At 45.6% G+C, this 24,326-nt stretch overlaps 1 protein-coding gene across 1 annotated transcript in view; it reads right to left on the bottom strand.

Moving 5' to 3' along the window:
• Positions 1–5,593: 5,593 nt before the first annotated feature.
• LOC104508037 (protein AF-10-like) overlaps positions 5,594–24,326 on the bottom strand; it is a gene marked incomplete at its 5' end in the record, with an annotated part of 33,306 nt that continues 14,573 nt past the window's right edge. Inside the window, 9 exons of the mRNA XM_010149509.1 lie at positions 5,594–5,638; positions 7,781–7,993; positions 8,712–8,814; positions 13,938–14,299; positions 14,410–14,498; positions 14,881–15,069; positions 16,903–17,057; positions 21,590–21,662; positions 22,985–23,102. Coding sequence (XP_010147811.1) covers positions 5,594–5,638; positions 7,781–7,993; positions 8,712–8,814; positions 13,938–14,299; positions 14,410–14,498; positions 14,881–15,069; positions 16,903–17,057; positions 21,590–21,662; positions 22,985–23,102 — 1,347 coding nt within the window. The remainder of the gene's footprint in view (positions 5,639–7,780; positions 7,994–8,711; positions 8,815–13,937; positions 14,300–14,409; positions 14,499–14,880; positions 15,070–16,902; positions 17,058–21,589; positions 21,663–22,984; positions 23,103–24,326) is intronic.

The following is a 24,326-nucleotide window of genomic DNA, read 5'->3' as shown; positions in this document are numbered from 1 at the left end:
AGGACTTGCTTTTCTTTTTTAAAGAATAGATTCCCACTCGAGTTCTGATTTAATACCAATTCTAATAGGTTTCTGAGCTTTCATTCAAAATTAAAATGAAAAAGCAGAGGTCCGTGTAGCTGAACTCAAAATTGGAGTTTGGTGGTTGAAAATCTCCTCTAACTTCCTGCCATTTACACTGCCTGCCAGTTGCTTCTGATGGGTCAGCATTTCACAAAGTTTCATCCCATTCCCATAAAACCTGACTGGGGAAGTACTGAGGGAAGGTAATGGTGTTCCATTTGTGTTCCTTACCAACTAGAGCTTTTTTTTTTGGGTCTTATATAAAGAATTACTCATGGTAAAAACATTAGGGAAGCCTCGCTAGACTGAAAATAATGCATCTGCACTTTGTTTCGCAGAGAATGTTGCAGGTAACTGGACAGGGACCAAAACACAGTTGGAAGCTCTGCTGCGCTGTGTGTGCGCTCGTGGGTCAGAGTAGTTCTGCGCTGCTGACGCACCCGTGACCATCACGAGAGAGTGGAGAGATACCAGGGCACCGTAAACAGGCGTTAGTCATCCAGAGCGCTCAGAGCTGTACAGCCAGGTCACTGAAATGGCTGCAAAGAAAAGCTGCCGAGACGGTTAGGTGGTGAAAATTAACGGAGCGTTGATAGGGCCGGGATAGAAGGACATGAGCAAGTGGAGACACATTGTTCATGAAAGAAATAGCCTGGTAATTGGAATATTTCTGCTGTTTCAAAAGCAGCAAGGGAGGGGAGAGTGTAGCCCGTGCAGATAAAAGGGTCAGGCTTCCTTTCCACTCTGGGTTTGGGAGATTTCACCTGAAGGGTGTGCCCAGCTTGGTACATCACAGCAAAGGCAGATGTACACCAGCCAGCAGAGAGCGTGATCCAGAGGCTGCACAGCTGGATTTGCCAGGAAGGACAGGTGGTGTTGGTGTTTGCTCCACGGTAGAGAGAGAAATCTTCAAGTACGTAAAAGGGGAGCTTTGCACTTGCCGTGATCTGTGTTTCCCCCAACACAGTTGATACAGAACTCTTAGACTGTTACAGTCTGTTGTGGCTGTGAAGTGAGTCAGGGCTCACTTTTGAGTGAGAAACAGAGATACTGGGGCAAAGCAATCCAGTGGCAAATGTAGTGAGGGCTTGGATGCATTTATCATTGGGAGATCTTTAACACACACTTTGGGGGTGTAAGAGTTACCTGCTCCAGTCTTGCCTGTGTCGCTCCCATGTGTGTGGCAGCAGCTATGTACTGCCTGCCCAACACCTTCGGCTTCTCTCCGCCCTGACCCTTCTGGGCGGGGGTCTGAGGCAGAAGGAGCAGCAGCACCTGTGGCAAGAAACGCGTTTCTCTCTTTTCTCAGTGTGAACGTTCTTCAGACAATGTCACACGGCGCTCCTGGCAAATACGGGTTATCTGAAGGAAGATCCTTAAGGGTGGGCAAAGGCTGCACGTGTCCTTGTGTCACGCTTGTCAGGCTGGGTACCAGCAGTGATGGGCAGGAATGGCTACTCACAGGTGCTGCTTGTGCCTGCATGGAGGCGATGGCAACTCCTGCCAGCCTTGGTTCTAGCGCAGGATGCCGATGTTTTCCAAGGAATGCCAATTTGCTTTTACTTTCCTGGGCAGTTGTGAGCTGGACCTCCAAGTGCCTTTTGCACCAGGATTTTGTGCATGAAAAGTCTTTGTTCTTACAGGGGGCTGTGCTGTAGCTTCTGTAGGGTAACTTGCACTTGAATCAGTCAGATCCGAGTCTTATTTTGCCCATCTTCCACATGTCCCTGTTGCTGGGACTCTCCAGAAAGGGGCATTTAGGGCAGGCTAGCCAGGGAGGGCAGGATTCCTGAACCATGCTGAGGATACAGTCCACACGCCGAGCTAAAGCACTGGGATTCTGTAGATCCTGCGCCAGTGCAGAGCACGACTGCGATGCTCTATAGGCCAATAGCGCTCTGGTTTAGGTTGGTTTCGTTCTCAAACGGGCTGTTCTGCAGCGTCCATCACATCTCATAAACGCTGGGGCTGTATTGTTCTCAGCTTTACAGCTGACCACGACTGAACTAATGGAAAACCACCTTTGTTTCAGGGAAGAGTTCGCAACATGACCTCTTCATGCGGTGAGAGTCTGACAGCAATGGAACCAGCGAGTGTTTGACTTGAAAAGAGCTCTCCTTCGGCAGAGCTAGCAGAGAGGCTGTAGTGCAACTTATGAGAAACAGGCACCAGAAAACCCGTTAGTCAGATGTCAGAGAGCGGCTCCTGCCAACGCAGCTTGAAAGGATAGAGTTGATAAAAACGGGATTTGAGATGTTGCAGGCTGTTCAGAATGAGTTGGCTGCGGTAGGCTGTAAGGTGTGTGGTCACTCATCAGTAATGCTGGATTTTGGGTAAAAAAACAGCAGGAAGTTCCAAGGCTCTCTGAAATGCAGCCCCTTTCACCTGCGCCGCGCTGGTGGCGCTGAACCTGGCGTGGTTCCTGAGGGCTGCTCAGCAACCCATGACTCGGCTGCTCAGGCTGCTGTGGCAACAGAGGCATTCCACGGGGATGGCAGGGCCGGCTTCTGCTGCACCAGCACCACATCAGCCACAGCCCAGCACCTTTGACGTCAGATCTGCAGAACCATCCAAAGGAGGTTGGTTTTGACGGCATATGGGTTTGATGTGGTCCCATCCTTGAAAGGGTTGGTGAATCGGGTTTTTGTTTGGATGCCAGAACTGTCCTTTTCAGTATTTCCCTGCTGTCAGTTGTTGGCCCATAGGACCATGGGTACAGCAAAACAGCCGCTGCGGCTCCAGTCTCTAACAAGCGGAGATTTGAAGAACATCCTGAATTTGGCCATCTCCCTAACATTTCCAACCTTGCCCCTTTCACACTTCTTACATCCGATACCAGAGTCGAGGCAGCCCCTCCCAGAAAAAGAGACAAGGAAAAGCAGGACTTACCCTTTTACGGGTCACGATGGTGCTGCAGCAGGCAGGGGAGCAAGGTGACTGACTTCTTATCTACCAGGTGAAGCATTTGGATTCCTCGTAGGTCTGTGAATCAAGCAGCAGTAACGTGACCCTCGGCCATGACCCCAGGGAGTCGTGAGTCCCCAGACGCCGTATGGGGCTGTTCTTCCCCCAGCACCTCCAGTTCCAGCAGTATGAAGCAGACATCTGCGGCCCAGCACGTGCGTGCCTGATACTCGCCCTGCTTTGTGCTGACTGACGCAGTCAGTGCCCTACAGCCAGAAGAAGAAGTGGTACCCAGTGCTACAGCTTCTCCAGGCCGTGCATGGGGCTCATCAGCAGAAGTGCCTTCTGCTCCACTCGCTCCTCAACCTCCTCACCCTACAGCCTCACTCGGCTACCCCCAGAGTGCAGGGAGCTGTTGCTAGCCCTGACAGCTGAGAAGCCATGCAGCAGCAGGGGATGTTAGCCATGCCCCAGCTGTGCCCGGTGACCATTCCCATTCCCCTACTGCTACTTCCAAGCCTGCTCATCTACCCCTCTCCCTTCAGGACTCCTGCTTTCCCCTCGGAGAATGAACGCGCAAACACGCCGTCCTCAGGCCTTGAGCAGATGCGACAACGTGCCGGCGGCACAGGCCTACAGCAACACCACCTTCCCACTGCTTTTCCCAAAAGCTGATCTCGGCCCCTGACCAGCAGGGAGCTGTAGGGCGCCCCGTGTCTGCCAAAGCCTGGGCCACCACCGACCGCCTCTCTTGACATGTGAGAAGGGTCAGTTCCCCCTCGCTGCCTGAGGAATGAAGAGCAGGAGTTCAGCTCTGTCTTTACCAACCAGCAACACCGCAGGGAAAACGGGGCTGATGACAGAGAAGGCAGCACAAAAATGACAGCAACGACCCAAGGCCTCGACCACCTTCAGGCAGGCACCGTGGAGGTGAAGGGCCCATCCCAGCTCCCCACAGAGCTCCCGGCACATTACATCAAACCCAGCCGGGCGCGCATGATCGCGATACCCACAATCCTTCCCGTCACGTGACACTAGGAGAAGCGCTCCGTCTTCCGCTAAACCCGGGTTCGCAGAGGCTGCACGGATCTGTAAACATTACTGAAGTTTATTAACAAAAGCTCTGTACACATCTCTTCGCACACGCGGAATTTTACATCTCGTCAAAATACGGGCACATTCCCGCCTTACCTTCTGTACCAACCGTTACAGAACATCCACCAGCGGGCTGCCTCAGGAAAATAAACCACTGGGGTAACTTTTGTCAAGTATCTACAAAAGTGATTTGTGACATTTTTTTCTTTAAAAATTCCCCAGAACGTATAAAAATAAATTATTTTTTACTTCTTTCAATTAAATCTGCTAATTAGAAATATTACAAATCAAAATATCAATGTTTTTCTTCGGAATTCTTTCACAATACAAAACAGATTCACAAAACTTTATTTACAGAAATGAGGTAAGAACTGTGCAATGTTTAACTAAGAAACATATTGCAGAATTAACATGTTCTTCCAAGTACACAGTGGAGGTCTAATTACAGCTGGGTCTTTTCCTCTAATAATTCCCACTGGGACATGGACTAGTGGTCATCGCCCCCCTCACGCTACCCCTCCCCACACTGCATAGACTGGCGCCATGACATCAGCTGCTGTCGGAAGCGTCGTAACACGATTCACCCGTTTCAACCACTGGGAAGTTTCAGTGGGAAATAGTAACTCACTTTTTTGGTCATTTATTAGTGAAAAGTGACCCAGGTAACACTCTGCCTGAGCTATCAAACCCCTCTAGGAAAGGCAGAACAAGGCGGCTGCTGGTGCAACACGGAATATTCCCGCCGCTAACACGGACACGTCTAGTGCAGGATCAGCTGTTTGCAGCCACGTCAACAAAACGGAGGTAGCAACAGGCACTTGGGTTAGGCCAAACACTAACGTCCTCCTCCCAGCGTGGCCTTCTCGTCTGGTAAGGAAGCGCTCTCACGGGAGCCAAACCGGCCCCTTTAAAAACCTCAGGACTCTAAAACCTACACCAAAATTAACAAGCTTTGGGTTCCAAACTGTAATTCTTACTCGGGAAAAACTCCCGCTATGTAACAACAGGGATCTGAAGGAATGAGAAGCTCAGAAGTGGGTTCCCTTACGAGTTGGGTTTCACAACAGGCGTGGAAGGAACGAAACAACGAGCAGCGAGTCTGGGCTGCCCTTACACCCTGGTCTAGAGGGGAGGCTGCCCAGGGCAGGGGCTGGTTTGGGTTTTAAAACTACTGCTCCGACACCACGGGAACACATGACTGCCGACGTCTGTCAGACCAGGGCTGAAGAGTCAAGTACGTGGGTTTCTGTGGTTGAATGTGTACTTGGTACCATCGTACAGGCAAAATAACTACGGTTTGCAGGGTTTTAGCTACGTCACAGTCTGAAACGTTAAAAAGTACGTCCGTTTAGTGCAACAGGAGAGCAAACGAAAGCTACCAACGCCAGCCTTGTGAAACCCGTTACCCTTCTGCCGTGCAGCGAGAGCTCCTCGTCGCATTTCTTCAGCCTGCAGAAAGGAGAGCAGCAGGTTGCAGCCAAGCGAAGTGCTATAACAGTGGGGCACGCAGTTCACCAGCCTCAGTCAAACGTCAGCTCTTCTCCGACGCAACGGGTCCAGTTTTATCGTTGAGCCTCTGTGTAAGAGAAAATACTTCTAAAAATCAGGTTATAGCATACAGAGCTAAGTAAAATCAGAGTCACGGGAGTGACGAAGCAGACGAGGTATGTCCAGTGGCACTATCCAAGCGGGAACTTCTGCATGGTGAACACTAGCTGTGCACTGTAGGATAAAAATTGGGAAAGGAAGGAGTAATTGAAGGAGCGGTATACCTTGGAGAAACTCCCAGCAAGGCCACCACAGGTAGCACTAGAAAACACCACTTTTGCTTCTGCTTTCATGCCAATGCCGTTCCTGGCTGTCGGGCTCTCCTCAGAACCCCAGGAAGGCCAGGACAGACTCCAGGTGACCCCTGGTAGGCTCTACCCACTGGCGAGGGGCCGAACCCCACCCGGCTCCATCAGAACAGGAAGGCAGCTTCCATTCTGCTCCCGCCACGACTGGCCGTCCGTCGCGAGTCGCTACAGAGGCTTTTCCTGCAAGTATCGAATAGGGCTGCGCGCAAACGCCACCTCACTCACCCAGCCCTCAGAAACACTTGGAAACCAGGTCCAACCAGAATGAGATTAAAACACTCAGAACTTTGGCAAATAGAGAATTTGTTAAAAACTCTTTTTGGGTTAAAATAGCTCAGCAGCCCGACACAATCCGTCTCCAGTCTAACCTTTAAAAAATATCAAATGCATTCCAAAAGACATTTATTTCTACAGGTTTTGTTCCAAAGATGTGCGGGGAGTTCCTGGGACTGTTTACAGTGAAGTGCTGTAAGGACAAGAACGAGAGCCGGAGCAGCGCACCTGTAAAACCCACTAGTGCCGCCTGGTCACACCGCCCAGAGCAGAACAGCCGTTGTGGAAATCCAGAATGAGGTCACGTACAGCACAGTCTGTCCTGAGGCAAACCAAACACAGGGTCTCCCTTCCATTCACTGCTCATTTTTAGGAAACGAGGGGAGGTAAATTTTAAAGGTACTAGAACAAATGGCAACTTGACCGGAGCAAACCCCTGCGCAAGAGCCCTTCTGCTAGGACAGTCAGGGACCGGGCAGAACGGGATCCTACTGGTTTGCAGTACCTCGGCTGCAGCATCACAACAACAGAGCAAACTGGGAACCCACAGCGAGCACATGCACAGCTCGATGGAAGTGAATGCTCCTGGTTTTGAACGGAAAGGAGCCATTTCCAGGAAAACTGTCTTGAAAATTCATCATTTGTGTTTTGGGTCTCACCTTACGTTTGGCAAGTACCCCAAAAGCCCAGCTGTCTGAGTCCCTCTCCACCACCAGAGGAAAAAAAAAGGTAAAGTAGCTGGAGCCTTCGGGGATGGGGAGCAGAGAGGGGATGCCAAACTCTTCCCAATGCCTGCTGCTGCAAGCTTCCCTTTTTTCACTGCCACTTGATAGTTTTCCCAAGGAAAACTTAACTTGTCTTCCTGCTATTCTCACCCTTCATTCTCACAAGTTCCACATGCTCCTTCCCTTCATCCTCTCTCGTCTTAACTGTATGACACTGAGTTTATGAGGTCTATTCTCTGACTACTTGAAGAAAGAATTCCAGTCTTGGGGATGAAGGCTACGGGCTGATGCTGAAGACAATGGAACACCATGGCCAGAAAGATGGGCCTTGTTTCCTTATCTGCCTAGAAAAAGTTTTATTACTCATCAAGCGAAGGAGTGGCTCAGCCTCCCAGCGTGCAGCCTCACCTTCCCATGCCAGAACCAAGCTAGGCAGAGCCCGCTCTCCTCACGCCTATTTCACCTTCCCAGCAACAGGCTCCTCATCTCTCACGTCGCCAACTAATCCCTGCAGCCGCGCAGTGCCTGACGCCTGGCCCGGACAAACTCCTCAAGTAAGGTGGCAAAAGGAACGATGAAGCTGGGGAAGAAGCGGGGTGAGGAGGACTAGGGCTGCAGTGGTAACTACAAGAGGAAGGCAAGGCTCCCTGGATCCTGATCCGGGGAAGCAGGAGTGTGCAGCAGACAGGTCAGGCGCAAGCGACCACAAGCTCATGGAGCTCTGAACCTCACTACGTGCAGCCCAAGGCTCAAGAAACGGAAAAATCCACCATCCTTGAGCTGTGAATACAGCACATGGCTTCTTATCTTTTAGGTACCTCACAGCGGTACCACACTGAAAAACGAGCTGGGAAATATACTTACTGTCACCTTCTGTGCTGCGTTGTCTCCGTGAATTGTCAGGAACGGGTTGGTAGTGGCTGCATTAAGCGGCGAGGCCTGTGTGCCTGAAAGTAAGTTGTTGATGGGTATCTGTGCTCCTCCAGTGATCTGCAGTTGCTGTACTTCAGACTGATGGTGTTGGTGGTGGTGATGCTGCTGCTGTACTAATTGATACAAAAGGGCCTGGTGTTGTTCCTGGAGTAACGTAAGGAGAGGGAGGGGGGGAAATCAAGAATTAGTTACTGAAAAATAGCTCCTCTCTGGGTTCTTGCTTATCCAAATCAGTCAGTGCAACCCTTAACCTAATCCCAGCTCATTTAGGTTACGCTAACAAAGTTCCACGAGACTGTGGGAACGGAAAGAAGTGCCTGTACAGTTTCCTGCAGTCGATAGCTCAGCAGAAGCTCAGCTAAGCCTGCTGCTTCCTCGGCCTCTATCGAAGAGGCATACCTGAGACAAACAGCAAACCACGTCTGTCAAAGAACCAAAACTACACAATTAGCAACAGTTAAACCAGTCACCTAATGACCTATATGAATACTGCAAGGCAGAGCAAAGACAGCTCACGAGAGGATACCCAGAAATCTTTAGCTAGAGTCCTAGTGGAATCGGAGAACAGCTCAGGGTATTGTCAGACCCCACAGTCCCAAACTCAGCTGATGCTGAGAGACAAGCCACCACATCCACATGGGACAAAACGGGTCTGCAGGTGCAGGGAAGGATTCTTCTGGCAACACACACAGCCCAAGAACACCCTGTAATTTAGCATGACTATCACCCAAAAAGCGGAAGCAACTGAAAGATTCTCAGAACCTGTAATAGCAAGTTAAACACATGCCTAGTATCTCCATTAGGCTGAGTTTATCCATGCTTCGGGATACAAACAGAAGAATAAAGTATCTGGAAGACTTACTGATGTGAGTTGCTGGGTACTTAGTAACTGCTGGAACTGCTGGTGCTGCTGATGGAGTAGAAGTTGTCTCTGTTGGTCAGGAAGCAACCCTAGTCCCGAGGCACTGTGGGGTGTGACAGGGCAATACCGTAGTTTATATGAAAGTATGGGAACTTTCTGCTGCAGCTTTCCATTGAGACAAGAAACGATGTACACAAACAGACAGCTCCTATGTACATTTCGACTGCACAGTCAAATGTATTATGTGATACATACCTAGACACTATCACCACCCCCAGTCTCGTTTATGCTGAGCAACAGCAACTTCTTACCCATAACCTAAGTCTACTATGTGCACGTTACTTTAAACTCGGGTAATAATTACCGTTTCTACATTTTTCCAAATACTCTATACAGAAAGGACAGAGTTTACACTGAAGGGCAGGTCTTGCCCACTTTTAACGCTTAGTTAACGAGCCTTTACTTCACCTTGGTTCCCTTCCAATTCTCATCTTTTGCTACAACCCAAGCTCTTGCTGTTGCCCGTACTGTCTGTACACAGCGCACACGCAGCCGTGACATGGGCCAGCTGACACTTCTGCAGAACGGAGCGGGCTGCCTCTGCACGCGCCGACCCCTTAGCTCTCAGTCCCTCTTTCCATACCTACAGAACATTTTCTTCAGCAATTTAGGAAACTGGGCAGGGAACTGACCCAGCCAACAACTGCTCTGGAAATAACAGGTTGCTTCAGCAGTGCCAGTTCATGGCAAGACCAAGAGCATGAGCAAGGGCTGCCCTGGAACTGAAGGCCAGGAAGACAGCTGGATTCCCTCCTGCGGTACCAGTGTTAGCTTTTGCTGGTTTAAAACACCCCCTGAATTATTAAGTTTCATGATAGGTTTACCCTGCTACTGAAAGGGAATTTCTCTTTCAGCAGTACATTCCTGTGCCCTCCCTTCGCACTAGTCGTCGCACAATGAGCTGCTGCTTGTGGGAGTGGAGCTGAAACCTCGGCCAATGCCAGACACGCTGGAGGACTGCCTGTCCATGTAGGTGAGGTGGCTGTGTGAATGCACGAGCACTAGTACCACCAAGGTGTGCGTAGGACCACCATCAGGACAACAGGATTGCTAGTTGGGATTGGTAGTAAGGAATTAACTTAAACCAGCCACAAAGCCACACAGGTAGGCTACAACCACTTGGCTCTCCAGGACACAGCATTTATAATGCCTCTCTACAGTCGCTAGCAGACCAGGCTGGCCCCGCGATCACTTCAGCATTTACTTTGTCTTAACCAGACAGTATGAAAATACCCACAGCAGCCCCCTTCTCTGCTGCTGGGACAGAGCAGGCAACACAAACCTTGTTTCAGACTTGCTTGGATGGCCTCCGTGCTGTGGGAAATGCATGCTGGGCTGCGCTCGCTATTTCCCAACATCCACTACTGTCATTTCTACCACTCTCCCAATTCTCAAGCTTCTTGTCAACAGTCTTTTCCCTAGCCAAGAAGTCACAGAATGGTTTGGGTTGGAAGGAACCTTAAAGACCATCTAGTTCCAACATCCCTCCACTAGACCAGGTTGCTCAAAGCCTCATCCAGCCTGGCCTTGAACACTTCCAGGAATGGGGTATCCACAGCTTCTCTGGGCAACCTGTGCCAGTGCCTCACCACCCTCTCCAGGAAAAACTTCTTCCTGATATCCAATCTAAATCTACCTGCTTAATTTTAATGGCTTAATTTAAAGCCACTGCACCTTGTCCTATGAAAGACAATCTACTTCCATTCCACTAGCCTGGTCTTTCACGAGCCATTTTGCCTCTGCCTGGTCTTGCTGTGCTGGTTATTTCCTTGCATTATATCCTTTTTCTGAAACTGCATCATCAGAACAGCACATAATATTCCAGGTGCACACACACCAGGGATTTAATGTGACAGAACACAGAAGGGATAACACCATTCTGTTTATTCCCCGCTAGCTGCTAGCGATGTCAGTTTGACTGCTGATGAAAACAGAGATGACACTTCACCTATCCAAGGAAACTCCTGTATTTTCCTCCTGAGCTGCTACAGGAAAATTCAGGCCTAACAAAAGCTAGAACTGCACACGTTTGACTTTGCAACAATGACACTCATCAATCTGAAATTCCTTCATACAGCTTTAAATTTAACTGTATCAAAAATACTTGTAACAACTGCAAAAAATAAGTATCTTCTGTTTGATTAATATTACCACTATTTCCTCCTTCTCTTTTTCTGTATTCTGGTGTACTGCAATGAATCTTCTGCACAGCTGTTTCATTCTTTTATCCCATTCCTTCTTTCTTCCTAGATCACATTTTACCTTTACACTTCTTTTTTCTGCTGCTGCTCTCCCTTCTCTCTCTGCTCCATCCTCCTCTCTTCTCTGCATCAGCACTCCGTCAGCCCGCAGCTGAGATCTAAGCGTCTAGAAACACAACCCAGCTGCAGAGGCCAAACACTGCAGCTCCCGAGCTTCCCAGAAGAGGCACTTCGCCACATTTCACCACAGAGCTTTCTCCTCTAAACCAGTTCAGCTTGGAAGGTACATTTAATCCCTTTTTGCTTCTTGTTAAAAGGTGTACGATCAGTCTGGAACTCTCCATCCAGAGTCTCCTCTGGTTGTGAGAATGCAAGAAACAATCCTGTATCTTTCCTCAAATCACTTCATCTCCCAGTTCCCAGCAGTCTGTTTAAGCCATCTTTCCCAGAAGGCTCGACTGTTTTCCCCTCCCAAACGAATGTAGGCTCCTTTACCCACAGCTGCAGTGTGCAGCCGGGGGTTCTCAGCCCCGTGTCCCACAGTTAGAGTTCACGTGAGTAAGGACAACACGTGTATAGAAATTTTCATCTAGTGGGGAACGATCTGGCTGTTTGTCACCAGGAGCTGTCCCCCACAGAAGCTGAACCTTGGGAAGTTACTTTTAAGCAGGAATATCTGGGAAGACTTTTCATTATAGAAAAACACAAGAAAGTTAGAAAGTAGGGCTGACTTCTCAGGGAAGAAGGCGATTCCCATCACCTTGGGAATATGGATTTAAGCCAGCTCCAAACTGGCTCATCACCAGGCGACCTGACCGGGTTCGGAGAGCTGGCAGTGGTGTGGTAGGAAACCCCCAGCACCACACAACCCTCCCAGCCACGCAGTTCAGGGAGCGCTGATGCCCTGAGGAACCTCACGTTGAAGAAACAGCCAGCCGCTTCCCACACACACACACACACACACACACTTAATTCCGTCATCCCAGAGCCTCTTCCCAGCTCAGCTCCACTAACAGAAAAGGTTTCTCATGTTTTTCACTGATGCATTTGTAACGGAAGAAACAGGAAAGAGGAACGCACATCTCATCGCTAAAATCATACTAGCACTAATGAGCATCAGTGCGTGCTCAGTCTGAACTTCTTTCCTCTAAACAGAGGAAACAAACATTGAAAACTCACAGAAAATGGGAGCAATTGTGAAACACCTCAAAGCGAAGGGGCCCAGCAAATTACCTGGATGAGCTCAGTAAAGCAGAGAATCACGTGGAAAGGGCACTTTTAAATTTAAAATAAACACTGATCTTAAAATGAGTTGTAAATTGTTCTTGAGGGAGCAGTGCAGAAAGAGCGTGCAAGAACAGAAAGGGAAAAATGGAAATGCTGGCAGCGCTGTGCATCATAAGCTGCTGCTTGTAGCAGAAAACACGGAATCACTGGGGTATTCCAGACTATGCTGGAAGTTCGAATGAAAGCTAATGAACAGGTATTGGTTGCAGCATTCTGTGTGAACTGGAGTAGTCTACTACTGGGCTACACACTCAAGAGCAGTAAAGATGGATATATAAATAAAAAATAGACAAAAGAGCTTCCCGCAACATAAAGAGGCAGAAATAAATAATCTGTGTATTAACAACATGATAAGAGAAACAGCAGCATGACTGGTATATTTTGGCATAACCAGAAAGCATTACACAGCTGGTTAATATTACTGATTTTGTCTAGTATTTCCCACCCCTCCTCACACTTCTGGGCAGAGGAACGCAACACTTCTGCGCTCCCAGCAGACCCGCAGCGAAGAGGGCAGCTCCAGTAACACGAGGTCTTTTGTTTAACGTACAAAACGTCACGTTCACGGGACACGAACTATCCTCAGTAAAAACACAACGGCACACCCAAACACCGGGATACGCTGGGAAGTGGGGGGGTTTATGAGCCTATGTAGGCAACACCACACAGCGGTACTGTTACACGAACATCCAGGGGCTGCCACACAAACAGCCAGGAAAGAAACTGGGAAAAGCAGCTACAGAGCCAGGGATCCCTTGCATCATTCCCATCACGTGCTTTTTTTGGTGGGTAATCCACCATAAGCTCCAAAAATAAACTCTGCTTAAAGACAGAGTAATTCACTCCCTACTTGCGGGCGTTTCTTCCTACACGGAGCCGCGGCACTCCTTCCTCAGCGAAGCATGATGCAAGGGGGGCGGGGAGAATGAGTTAGCCCAGCCTGAGCTCTATCCCAAAACACTTCCAGACCAAGGAGTACATTGCCCTTCCCGGGAAGCAGCTGTCTCCTTTTGTTACCCTTTGCCTTGCAGCTCAAGCAGCAGCGGTTAATGCTACTGGGGATACCTGTTTTTTGGGGAAGGGCTGTTAGAGAACACTCAAACGTGGATCTTTTCATACGTTTAAAAACCCTTTGGAACACCACTTCAAACAGTAATCCTGGGGTCTCTGGAGTCAGAGACGCAGAGCACCGACAACACCACGCAACGTTATCAGTACTCTGGTTAGTTCTGCCTATTACTCTTCAGTTACATGATTGTGTACCTTCTCCCCCTCCCATGCCCCCTCCTCACTGCAACAAATGGTGGCCTTTCCAGTGCTACTTTAACCACGGAATAACAATTGGCAGGACAAAGAACATTGTTTTCTGAACTAAGACAAAGAGCTGAAGCACATTTACATAATTACATTTGTTTGGGACTGTGCCTTGATTAAAAAAACAGGAATAAACGGACACCAGGATTCCCAAAAGCTAAAGAGAAAACATCTCTCCTTTAACTTGACTGTTCGTGCTGCCACGAAACGCCGCCTTCCTGTCATTCCCAGGTCAGGCGCAGAACCCGGTTTGGCATTACAGGCTAAGGAAGAAGCTACCTCCCGACTAAGGGGCTTAAACATCAGAGCTGAACTGAAGAACAGCAGGCCCTCCCAGGAAAACCCAAAATCAGCACACTCTTACCTGTTATTTAGCGTGGTGGGCAGAGGATGCGTTGCGCTGGGTGGCACAGTTGCATGAGCGAGAGGAGAGGGGTTCTGCGATATTGTCGCTGGGGTCTGAATTACCCCATTTAAAGCCCCTACAATTCCATTGATTGCCAGCTGGCTGGCTGGCAGCGCTCCAATTATTCCACCCACCCCCGGCACCGCAGGAATGGTGGAGGTTACAGTCTGCATACCACTCGCTAGTGCCCCCACTGTCACACCATTGACCTGTTGAACCGCCGGGACTGCGGAGCCCGGCTGAGCTGGACTCTGCCCGGCAGGCGGTGGAGTGGAAAGAGCTGATGAACTGCTGGTGCTTTGTCCGCTGGAGGTTATCTCCTGGCGTAAAAACAAACAACAAACCCCCTCAGCCGCGTAACATTTCACCCAGCAGCACAAGGCAGGGACTAGGAGGAGTTAACCAGTTGAGAAGAAACAATTAAAATTACCTGATTTAATACAGGAAGAGAATTGTCCGGTAAAAAACTGTTTCCCAGATGAGGGCTTTTACTGCTGTTCAAGGAATCGGTGCTAGGTGCTAAAGTAATTATTTCAAAAAAGAACCAAACCAGAGAGTGGTTACATTTCTGTAACAAGTAAAAAGATTCACAACACTTATTTCAAAGTAACATCAGGGGTAAAGATAGAAAATGTAACATCAACCTGAAAACACTGCTGAATAGTAAAATATTAACGAAAGCACTGGTGAATCAATAGATTCAAACAGATGCGCTCCACACTGAAGCAACAAGCAGTAATGGTTCGTATCAACCTTCCAACTGACTGTTAAACATTTAAACACACCAGCACATACAGTCTGTATTCGCCCCACACGCGTGTGCGTCGCCCCGTCAGCGGTGTGCGTGGATGAAATGGATCGTTTGTATAAATACATGTGCGAATTAATCTCCTCTCCCTACCTGCTTGGACTGGGAAGGCATGTACGTGATGAGAAGGGCTAGGATTGGAAGTTATTGTTGGAAAGGGCACGGAAAGCTGTGCATTGAGTAGCTGGAGCCGCTCCTTCTTAGCCGTCAGGTTCTTGATCTGCTCTTCCAACCGCCTGTTTTCAACCTGAAGTTGGTGCAGTGATTTAAGCATTCCTAAAACTAAGGTAAAAACGCATATGTTATCTTTTGCAGCCACATTCAAAGAATGAGGAATATATTTGTTTCTTTTCATTTCTGTATTACAATTTCAGACTAACATCAAGCCATACGTGAAAAGACAAATAAAATTATTACTGAGAGACACATTACAGAAATTTGACTTTAAGTGGAAAAGCTTAGGATCAATTTGGTGTAATTTGAAGTGCAGAAAAATGTACATAGCATGTGATAGTAATTTTGCACTATGTCCACACCCAGATTTAAACACAGATTAAGTCCCGTCATTAGGGCTGACATTCATTTTAAGCAAACAGCTGCACATGATAACTTATCTCCAAACCAGAACATAAAAGTAGTATTATTTTAGTAGTGCAGGTTAATTGCAGAGTTGGGGGGGAAATCTATTTCAGCTGCAGTATTAGAAATTTTAAACATCACTGAAACAGAACATGTTGGACAAACGCACATTCAAGTAACGACACGGCCGACCAACAATGTTTATGTAAAACCAAGGAAGTTTGTGAAAAGGGGGATTTTCTGCTTTAATACCCCGTACAGTGAATCACACACTTGGAGAAACAATGCAAAAAAAGCCATGCAGCGTGAGGCGGCGGGGCGCGCTGGGCGGCGATGTGCGCGTCCCCCAGCAGGGAGCACTGTGCGAGCACGGCACTTCCCGCCCCTCCTGTGCGGCAGAAGGGCAGCATCTTCTCTGCTGACCTCGCTTTTACCAAGCACCCGTTTCCCAAACTTCGATTTGGTTTCAGAACTTGGATTTCCCCAGCAGTGCCAGAGTGTGACTGTAAAGCCACAGGGATAGCCTATTTTTTTTTTTTTTTTTTTAAATTCTAAATTGTATTTGTTTAACATGACCTCTGGGCCTACTACAGACATAAGTCTACTGGTATAGGCACATCTGGTCATTTCCCAAGGATTTAGCTTTTATCCCTCCTCTTCAAGAACATACAAAGGAACCCTCAGTGAGCCCAAATGAGATGCAATAAGACTTAGCTAAACCTGTCCTCCAGCTATCATGTTTAAAGGATTATCCCTGCATGAATTTCCTCGCAATTAGCATTTTTGTCAGGATACCATTCATAAAAATACCAACTAGGTACCACTTCACACAACCAACAAGAGGAATACTATGCTCAATAAAATATAGCAGAAACCCTAACCTGGTATGAAAAACATTTTTTTCAGTGTATGCAGTCCTTGCCTTTGATACTGATACACTGTCGGGTACGGAGATCCAAGTGGTCTGCTCATCACTTACGCTTTAACGTGTTCATTCCTGGACCACTCCACTCTACTGCACATGACTTGAGAAAACGATGATTTGCTTGCTTTGAGAATTTCGCAGAAATACAGAACATAAAGACAGGAAAGCCCAGCAGGGCACCTGCCTGCAAATATTTTTTCAAAACAGCAACAGACGCAGACAGTTTAGAATTAAAAGATGAAAAACGTAACAATAAAGAAATGATGATGCCAGTTTCTATCACAGAGCGTAGCAAACTGGGGAACTGCGCTGTGCTATTTACAGTAGTGGGTCTACGAGTCCAGAATTCATTTCCAAACTCTGCAACCAGCCGGCTGGATCTGCAGGTCACTTCCTCTTGCATGGCACAATTCCCCAGCCATAAAGACGCACGTAGCTGCAGAGAACTCTCCTGCAGTCTACTGAAGCCATGTGCTGCGTTAAGAGCTGCGTTACAATTACACGCTACAGTTACATTTCTATTTTTTTTTACATTCCTGGACAAGCACTGAATGGCAGTTCTGAATCACACAGTTAACAAAAGCAGTAATAAGGAGAACGCGAGTACTTACTGTCACTAGGGGTGCCTTGCTCTAACAAAAACTGCTGTCCTTCACTCCATTGCCTCTCCAGAAGCTGTTCTATGCTGGCCGCTACTGGGGGCAAGTTTTCCCCGCAACTGTTCCCTGATTGGTCATAGCGAATCTGCAAGCTGCTTACGGGGGATCTGTTGAAAATATTGCAGTGTGTTGTTTAAAGAAAAGGATGGAAGGAAACGTTATTAGTAAAAGGCTGTTGAAGTTTCTTACCTTACATCTGCCCTTAGCACCTATGTATCTTGCACTTCCAAGACTAAATTACTTCATCAAAATCACTAAGAACTCCTGGTACTCACTGCCAAGGCTTTAGGAAAAGATGTAGTATTTCACGGTGTGAGAATTTATACTGAGAAGGCACACAGCCTCTCCTTGCACACAGCCTACCATACCACCTTAGTGACAAACAGCATTGTATTAACTTACACAACAATACACAGTGGGAAACCATTGCATATGGATGCAGAGAGCACCTGTCCTCTCCAAAAAAGGAAAAAAAAAAAAAAAAGCTTCAAACCTTTCCCAGAGAGAAGTGGGAAAATAAAACCAATGTCTTAAAGCCAGCACAGTAATGGTATTTCCACACAGAAAGGCCATATATGCTTCTACTGCCTATCTTGTTCTACAAAGAATCATGTAAAACCAGATTTTTGAGGGACTATGTGAAAATATTATTTCACAAGTGACGCAACGGAAGTTGGAGTTACCCTCTGCCTGTCCTGTGCACACTTAACTTACATCCTTTTCTACTCATCATCACACATAGATCAAAGAATAATCCCTTTGCCACATGTCCTCTCTCATTCAGGAGAAAACGACACATTCCGCACACAGCCACTGAGCAAGCTGGGCACCCCTCAGGTCCCAGAGAGCGCTGCTTTTGCGCTGGATGGGGCAAAACTTTACCTGTGGGCAAAGCCAGATGCTCACTCTATTTCTGAATCAGGATGCTGGCCTCATGCGTGCACAGCAACAATCCTCACACGGGACCAACACCAAAGCCCACTAGAAGTTTGTCAGTGGCTTTGTTTGGGTTTTGGGTTTTTTTAAATCAACTGCCATGAGCACAGATTCAGATTCTTATGTATTAGTTCTTATTGTAACTAATAACTAGGGAAGCCATCCAGGACAACAGCCACACCGTTCGGTAGGTAGTGCAGACTTACCAACAAGACCACCACAGTCCCAGTACAAGACAACATACAGGGCTCAGGAAATCAGTGTGTTAATTATGATTAGCGTAATAAGCAGTGGTCACAGCACATTAGCTACCTAATGACTGTCAAGCATTTTGTAGGCACCAGAGCAAAGCGATTTTTACGAGAAAAGGTTTTAAGTAGGTGAGTTAAGAGCCCTGTAAGTATTTATAAATAACTCTCTTTTGCATACAGGATGGAAGAAGAAAAACACTGTTCAAACAAAAAGCCCCGATGAATGGGTAAGCAAGGTAGTGTTTTTTGACATGAGATGACAACTCAACAGCCTTTAACAGCTCAGCACAGACACGGCAAAAGCAGCCTTAAAACTTGTTTACATGATGTGCTGAAGCGATAAGAAGGAAAGTTTATGCGGAAACAATTTGAGCAGATGTACTGCCCTCCACACAAACAGCGCTCCTAAAAAAAAAAACCCCACACCACCAAAACAAAACCAAAGCCAGAAAACAAATACAGAAAGCCGTCACACACACCCCCCCAGCAACTTCTTTCCCTCTATGCGTGCTTTTGAAGGGCGCATAACACTACTCTAACTGATTGTGCCATTTGACTTATAAATCACCAACAAAATTCTTGTTGGGCTTGGAACTGTTTCCTATCAGTTTCACAGAGGTAGAAACAAAGGAACACAGGACTCTGTCACCTCTGCAATCCTTCCCTGGAAAGCTGTACAGGAGAAAAGAAAAATAAAATCTAGATTTCCATGTATTAGTCAATCAGACATTAGTCAGTCCATCCTCTTCCAGCTGAACCCCTACCTCATCCATTAGACATGATGCAGCTCCCGCATACTATTGCTGAATCCTTATTCCAAACAGCAGTTGATCATAGTTTCTGACAGGATTGTAAATGTGCTGTATGCACCGGTGCAGTGCCGTCACTGAGCTGGGAATCCCTTGCTGCATGATTCACGCCGTGCTTACTTTCACAACTGTGTTTTGTTCAAGGCTGGGGGACAGTTCCTCAAGCTCTTACAGTATTAACTGTAAGCAGTACTGAGTTTGGCTATAGGCATACATACGTATTTCAGTACATATGTCATATTTCGCAATGCATTTTTAAATCTAGGGTTAAGTATGGGGTAAAAAAGTTTAAGCGCTGCCTTGGGAAAAGCAGCAATTCTTTGCAAAATGGAAACAGCTCACATAGAGCAGGTATATTTATATTTCTCATATATATTAAAGTTTTGAATATGACAGCTTGAACATCAAACACTGAGGTTATACAGGGGTACAAAGATATAGGAACATGAATTTGAAACGTCCGTATAGCTCACGAGTCACATACATCTCCCCCGAAGAGCTGCAATCGGCTGCGTCATCAACAGCAAACAACTGTTTCTGCAAGTGTTTTTATTTTAAGCAACTATTTGAAGATTACATGGTTCTTTCAGAGAAGCGCATTATTTATGAATCTCATAAGCTTCAAAGGGAAGAACTTGGAGAAAGAATTGTAACAGATAAAGCGGGTAACATTCAGAGTTACGAAGTTTTCAGACAGCAGATTTTTGAAGTTAGCTTTTTATTCATGATAAACCATATTTTAAGTAAACAGAGATACTTATTTAACGGGCAGGGGGGGGAGTTACCTACACGTTTTAGAAATGTCGACATTGTGTGTGATCTTTCCTGTCACAGAAACCAGGGGTGGAGTTTACTGATTAATGAATTTAACCAAACAGGGAAGTTTTCTAAATTTCTTCCATACCAGGAATTTCAGACTAAGTTTTTCTATCTTTCAATTTTGGAACTACGGCAGTGATTCCCTCCCCCTCCTCCGCTTTTTGGCTTGTTTTTGAACAACTCTACTGCCAAGCAAGAGCTACCTGCTCTTTGCCAAGTGACACAGCTTCCACATGGAGCAGGGAGCTCTGTGACTGTGGACTGAGGTGCCTTTTGTGCCATGCAGCTTCCTTTTGCCATCCCCGCCAAAACAGCCGGAATTTGACCATCTTGTAAGTGCTGGACTATATATACCCTTGGACAGAGAGGCCACAGAAGCATCCTATTTAAGAATTTTAGCTTCCCAAATATTCTACCTAAAGACAGCCTGGAAACAACTATGGCCTACTGCAAACCGTATAAAGAGCAGGCCTTTGCACAGTATCTAAGGCGGCATTAAAACCCATCATTACCACAACATGTAGGCTTAAGAGAACCATTTCATACACAAAAGTTCTGAAATTTCCTAATTCTTGAGCATTTCCCTTCGCAAAATTCTCTTTACTTACTTGTCTGTCTATATACAGACATGTTCTTTACCTATATAAAGATTTATGCCCTAATATAAATATACGTATTTATACTGAGAACACAGTCTAAATTCATTTGGAAATTCTCTATTGTTTTGGAAGCAATACGTATTGGAAAGCTTAAAAGCCACTTAACAAATTGCTAATGACACCGAAGTATTAGAATGGATATTCTCACCCCATTCAACAAGAAGTCTTTTGATTAATTAATGAATATAACACAAGATCAACAAAACCAGGCATATACATTAAATTATCTAATTTGGAGGTATTTATTATAAATTACTGTAATAAACACATGCAGTAACAATCAAATTCGTTGTTACAATGCTGTATCTGTGTAACTACCATTCTTAGCTACCCTAAAATCCTTTTCCAAGATAAAATCCCCACGGTTAGTCCCTAAGTTTTTGTTTGTGCTTTTTTTTTTAAAAAAAAATCACACTATAAAATCTAATTTATAAGGGTTCCAGTATGAAGAATAAAGCCCTTTAAAAACAAAGATTCACTTAAAAAATATGGAAAATATTACTGAATTATTTTAAACACAATACTGACATTTTAAACAGCAAGTATTTTAAAACAAAATAACGTGATACAATTCCAGGTAGAATTCTTATGTCAAACTTCTGTACTAGAGGTGAACTGTGCTGGAATAAAAAAAAAAGTACCTTTTTTTCCCTCCACACAGAATTGTTGCATATTTTGAAGTGGTGAGGGAAAGGGAAGAAAATACTTGTTTGAAATTTTTACTGCTGTTTAACTTCTCACGCCCTCTTTTTCCTGTGATCACTGCAGTCTTTATGGGATTTTGGAATTTTTGCAAATATGACTAAAAATGTGATGATTGTAACAAATATGAGAAGATAAATAGTACATGTGGATTAAATGATAGATAAATCCCTCTAAAGCAAGTCTCCATTTCTTAAGTAAAGTCCTTCATTTGCAAACCTAATTTCAGTTGATATAAATTTCAGCACATTTTTAGTTATCAGAACACGCTAGGGCTTGGGTTTTGGGTTTTTTTTTTTTTTAGACCAATATATCCATATAAAAATAAATGAATGTATACGTGTGTGTAAATATGTGTACATACATAAACCTATAGGCTTTTCAAACACGTATTACTAGTTAAAAGTTTCCACACCTTAAAACATTTCCTCTATCTGCACTCTCCAACGTAAATAACGCTTACCGTGGCGAGAGACTTCCTCTGGGTGAGCCTCCTCTGCCAACAAGGCTGCGGCTGTTATCTCCGAGATCTTGATCTGCAGTGTAAATATTTCACAGCTGATAAATCGACTCTTCTTAGATAAGAGTCTTAAAGCGTGCACAGATATTTTCGAAATACCTTAAATCCCAACTTCTAGCGGTCGTTACTGCTGAAGAGCGAATCCGTAACTAGTTTAAGACTGCTGAACTGTAGCATGTAAGGTGTTGTCCTTACACATTTCTGAGGCTGTACCAGGCCGTGGATTATGTTCACTTCTTTCATTCCTTTCAGTTTTACGGCACAGAAGCGTGGTTTGCATTTGCAGTACCCTCCCCTCAGCCACTTTTAATTTCTACAGTGAAAGTAATGAATCACAGCTGTGGACAGCTAATCTGTATGCTTATCACAGCAAATCCTGATGCTCTGTGTTTTTTTAACACTTTGCATCCCACAACAACTCATAAAATACAGAATGTATTAAACTTGCACTGCCATCTTAACAAGCACGCGTTATTCGGCACATTTACTGCAAACTTTATGAAAGCATATAATTCCTTAATTCCTATTTATAAGCATAAGCAGAGGAAAGTCCCTTGCTAAAAAGGTAGTAAAACAAACAAAAAAGGCCTCATTAAATATACGAAAACGTTTTGCTTGGAAGGACTCAAAAGGGTTATTTTCCCTATGGCCTCTCAATAAAATAACCCTATCTGCCCCCTTCAAGGTTGCCCTCCCCCTATTCTGAGTCAAGCGACCTCCGACCTCTTGGAGGGCAAAGACATGACTGATCCATTCTTGGTAAACTGCTAAACTCATTCCCTTCCCCCAAACAGGCATGACTACTACGACATGTCAACAAATCCTTACGGAGGGAATGAAACAAAGCAAAGCCAGCGGCTCATTAAAACCGGAGAGGAGAGCCAACGGTACAAAATGCCAATCGGTAAATATTCACAAGATTATTAAACGCCGCAGAAGTTCTCTAACGGGATCTCTTTCACACGAAGTTGTATGTAATGCAATTTCATGAATTATGCAAATAAAGGTTTAAACTATTCACGACAAAACCCAGAGCTGTGTTACTCTCCTTGCAAAGAGCTCCGAACTGAACACATCAATCACAGAAGTATTCCTGCCTGCTGATGGCTCTGCTTAAACATTTACATTTCAGACACTAAGAAAAGGGAAAAAAAAAAACAGGAAGAAAACCCATGCCATTCTGCAGGACAACTAAGAATTTACTTCCCACATGTAACAACTTTATACAGTTAATAACCCAATGCATGTTGAGCAGAGCTCAAAAATAAAATTTAAGAATCTGTTTAAAAACCACTGCAGCCTGAAGCTGTGCGTTTGTCCCAGCAGCGGGGAGCTTACCTGCTTGGCTGTTCTCAGACTGAACGAGAAGTGCTGCCATTGCAGAATTTGGATTCAGCCTACTGCCGTACATGTGGGATGGAGGCAGACCAAGAGAAGATCCAGGTAGGGTGTTTGCCTGCAAGAAACCAATTAAAACTTGAACCCTTCTTTTAATAGGGGGAGGGGAATGCTAAATATATTTTAAAGCAGCCTTCCTAATGCACAAATATTTACTTTTTAGGTTGAATGATTTCTAAAACTGTGTTTATTTAAAAGAAAAAAACATTAGTTTCCATGTCTGAGTAGAGAGGTAGAACTGCAGTAGTCTGAAAACACAGTGGGTTTTAAGGTGCGTTTTACTTGCCATTGGCAAGATATTAAAAAAGCGTCTAATAAAAAAAATATACTGTAGCAAACACAAAAATACCTAGACAGCATTTTGAAACCACCACGGCGTAGCAGGATGGGCAGACTTCCTCGCAATCCTGAAGTATGCACTCAATGCTGGGACTTAGTAGCATGACGAACATGTGGTTATCCTACTAATTATTTAATCTTATTAAACCATTTACAAAATAAGGGCAGGTAGACAACAGATGTCTCACAAATGCTTGGGTTCCTTACATCACGAGCCGGCTGTGGAGGTCAAAAGGTCCAACTTTCAGCTCTATACTTTAACTACACAGAGCCATATTTCCTTTGCTCCACTCCGTCATTAGTAAAACCTGCACACTATTTTGTTACTTCCTATTTTAATAGACTTGGAAGCCTGGTGTTTTTTTGTTTTGTTTTGTTTTTATTTTAAAGAACCCCACCAGCCATTACAAGTATGTTTTCTATACAATAGAGGGCTCACCGAATCGCAGCTTTGCCCTGACCCCATATAAGGAACTGTATTTTTGGCAGCTGGCCAGCTCTACTTATTGAAGAGCTCCCAAAGTTTGTGTTCATTCATGTTGCTAACCACAATTCTGAAGGTCTCTGGCTGGGACTTGTGCCAAACAAGCGAAAATGAACCCTTAAACAGATGAAGCTAAGGAGGCTGGCCAAAATCTTGCATAATCCAACGCAATAAAAATACCTTCTTCCTTGGCTGCTTATGCTTTTTCCCCTTTCGAAGAAACGATTTGTGTCAAATGCTGAGTTGCAGAGACAGGCAATCAAAGAAGGGGGAGAAAAAGCACAGCTGCTTATTAAAAAGGCATTTTCCTACCTGATAGAAAATTATTGCAGAACAAAGAGATGTTTTGGGGGGGGGGGTGTGTGCGGAAATCAAAGATACACAACCTGTGTGATCACTGGTTCTAAAATTAAGTTTTTAAGAAAATGTAAACAACCTCTCCAAAGGAAACCTTAAACA

This window comes from Eurypyga helias, unplaced genomic scaffold (assembly GCF_000690775.1).
Source record: "Eurypyga helias isolate BGI_N326 unplaced genomic scaffold, ASM69077v1 scaffold28223, whole genome shotgun sequence".
NCBI classification, from domain to species: Eukaryota; Metazoa; Chordata; class Aves; order Eurypygiformes; family Eurypygidae; genus Eurypyga; species Eurypyga helias.
The sequence above is the reverse complement of the archived record's forward strand: the minus strand, read 5'-3'. Positions and strand labels throughout refer to the sequence as shown.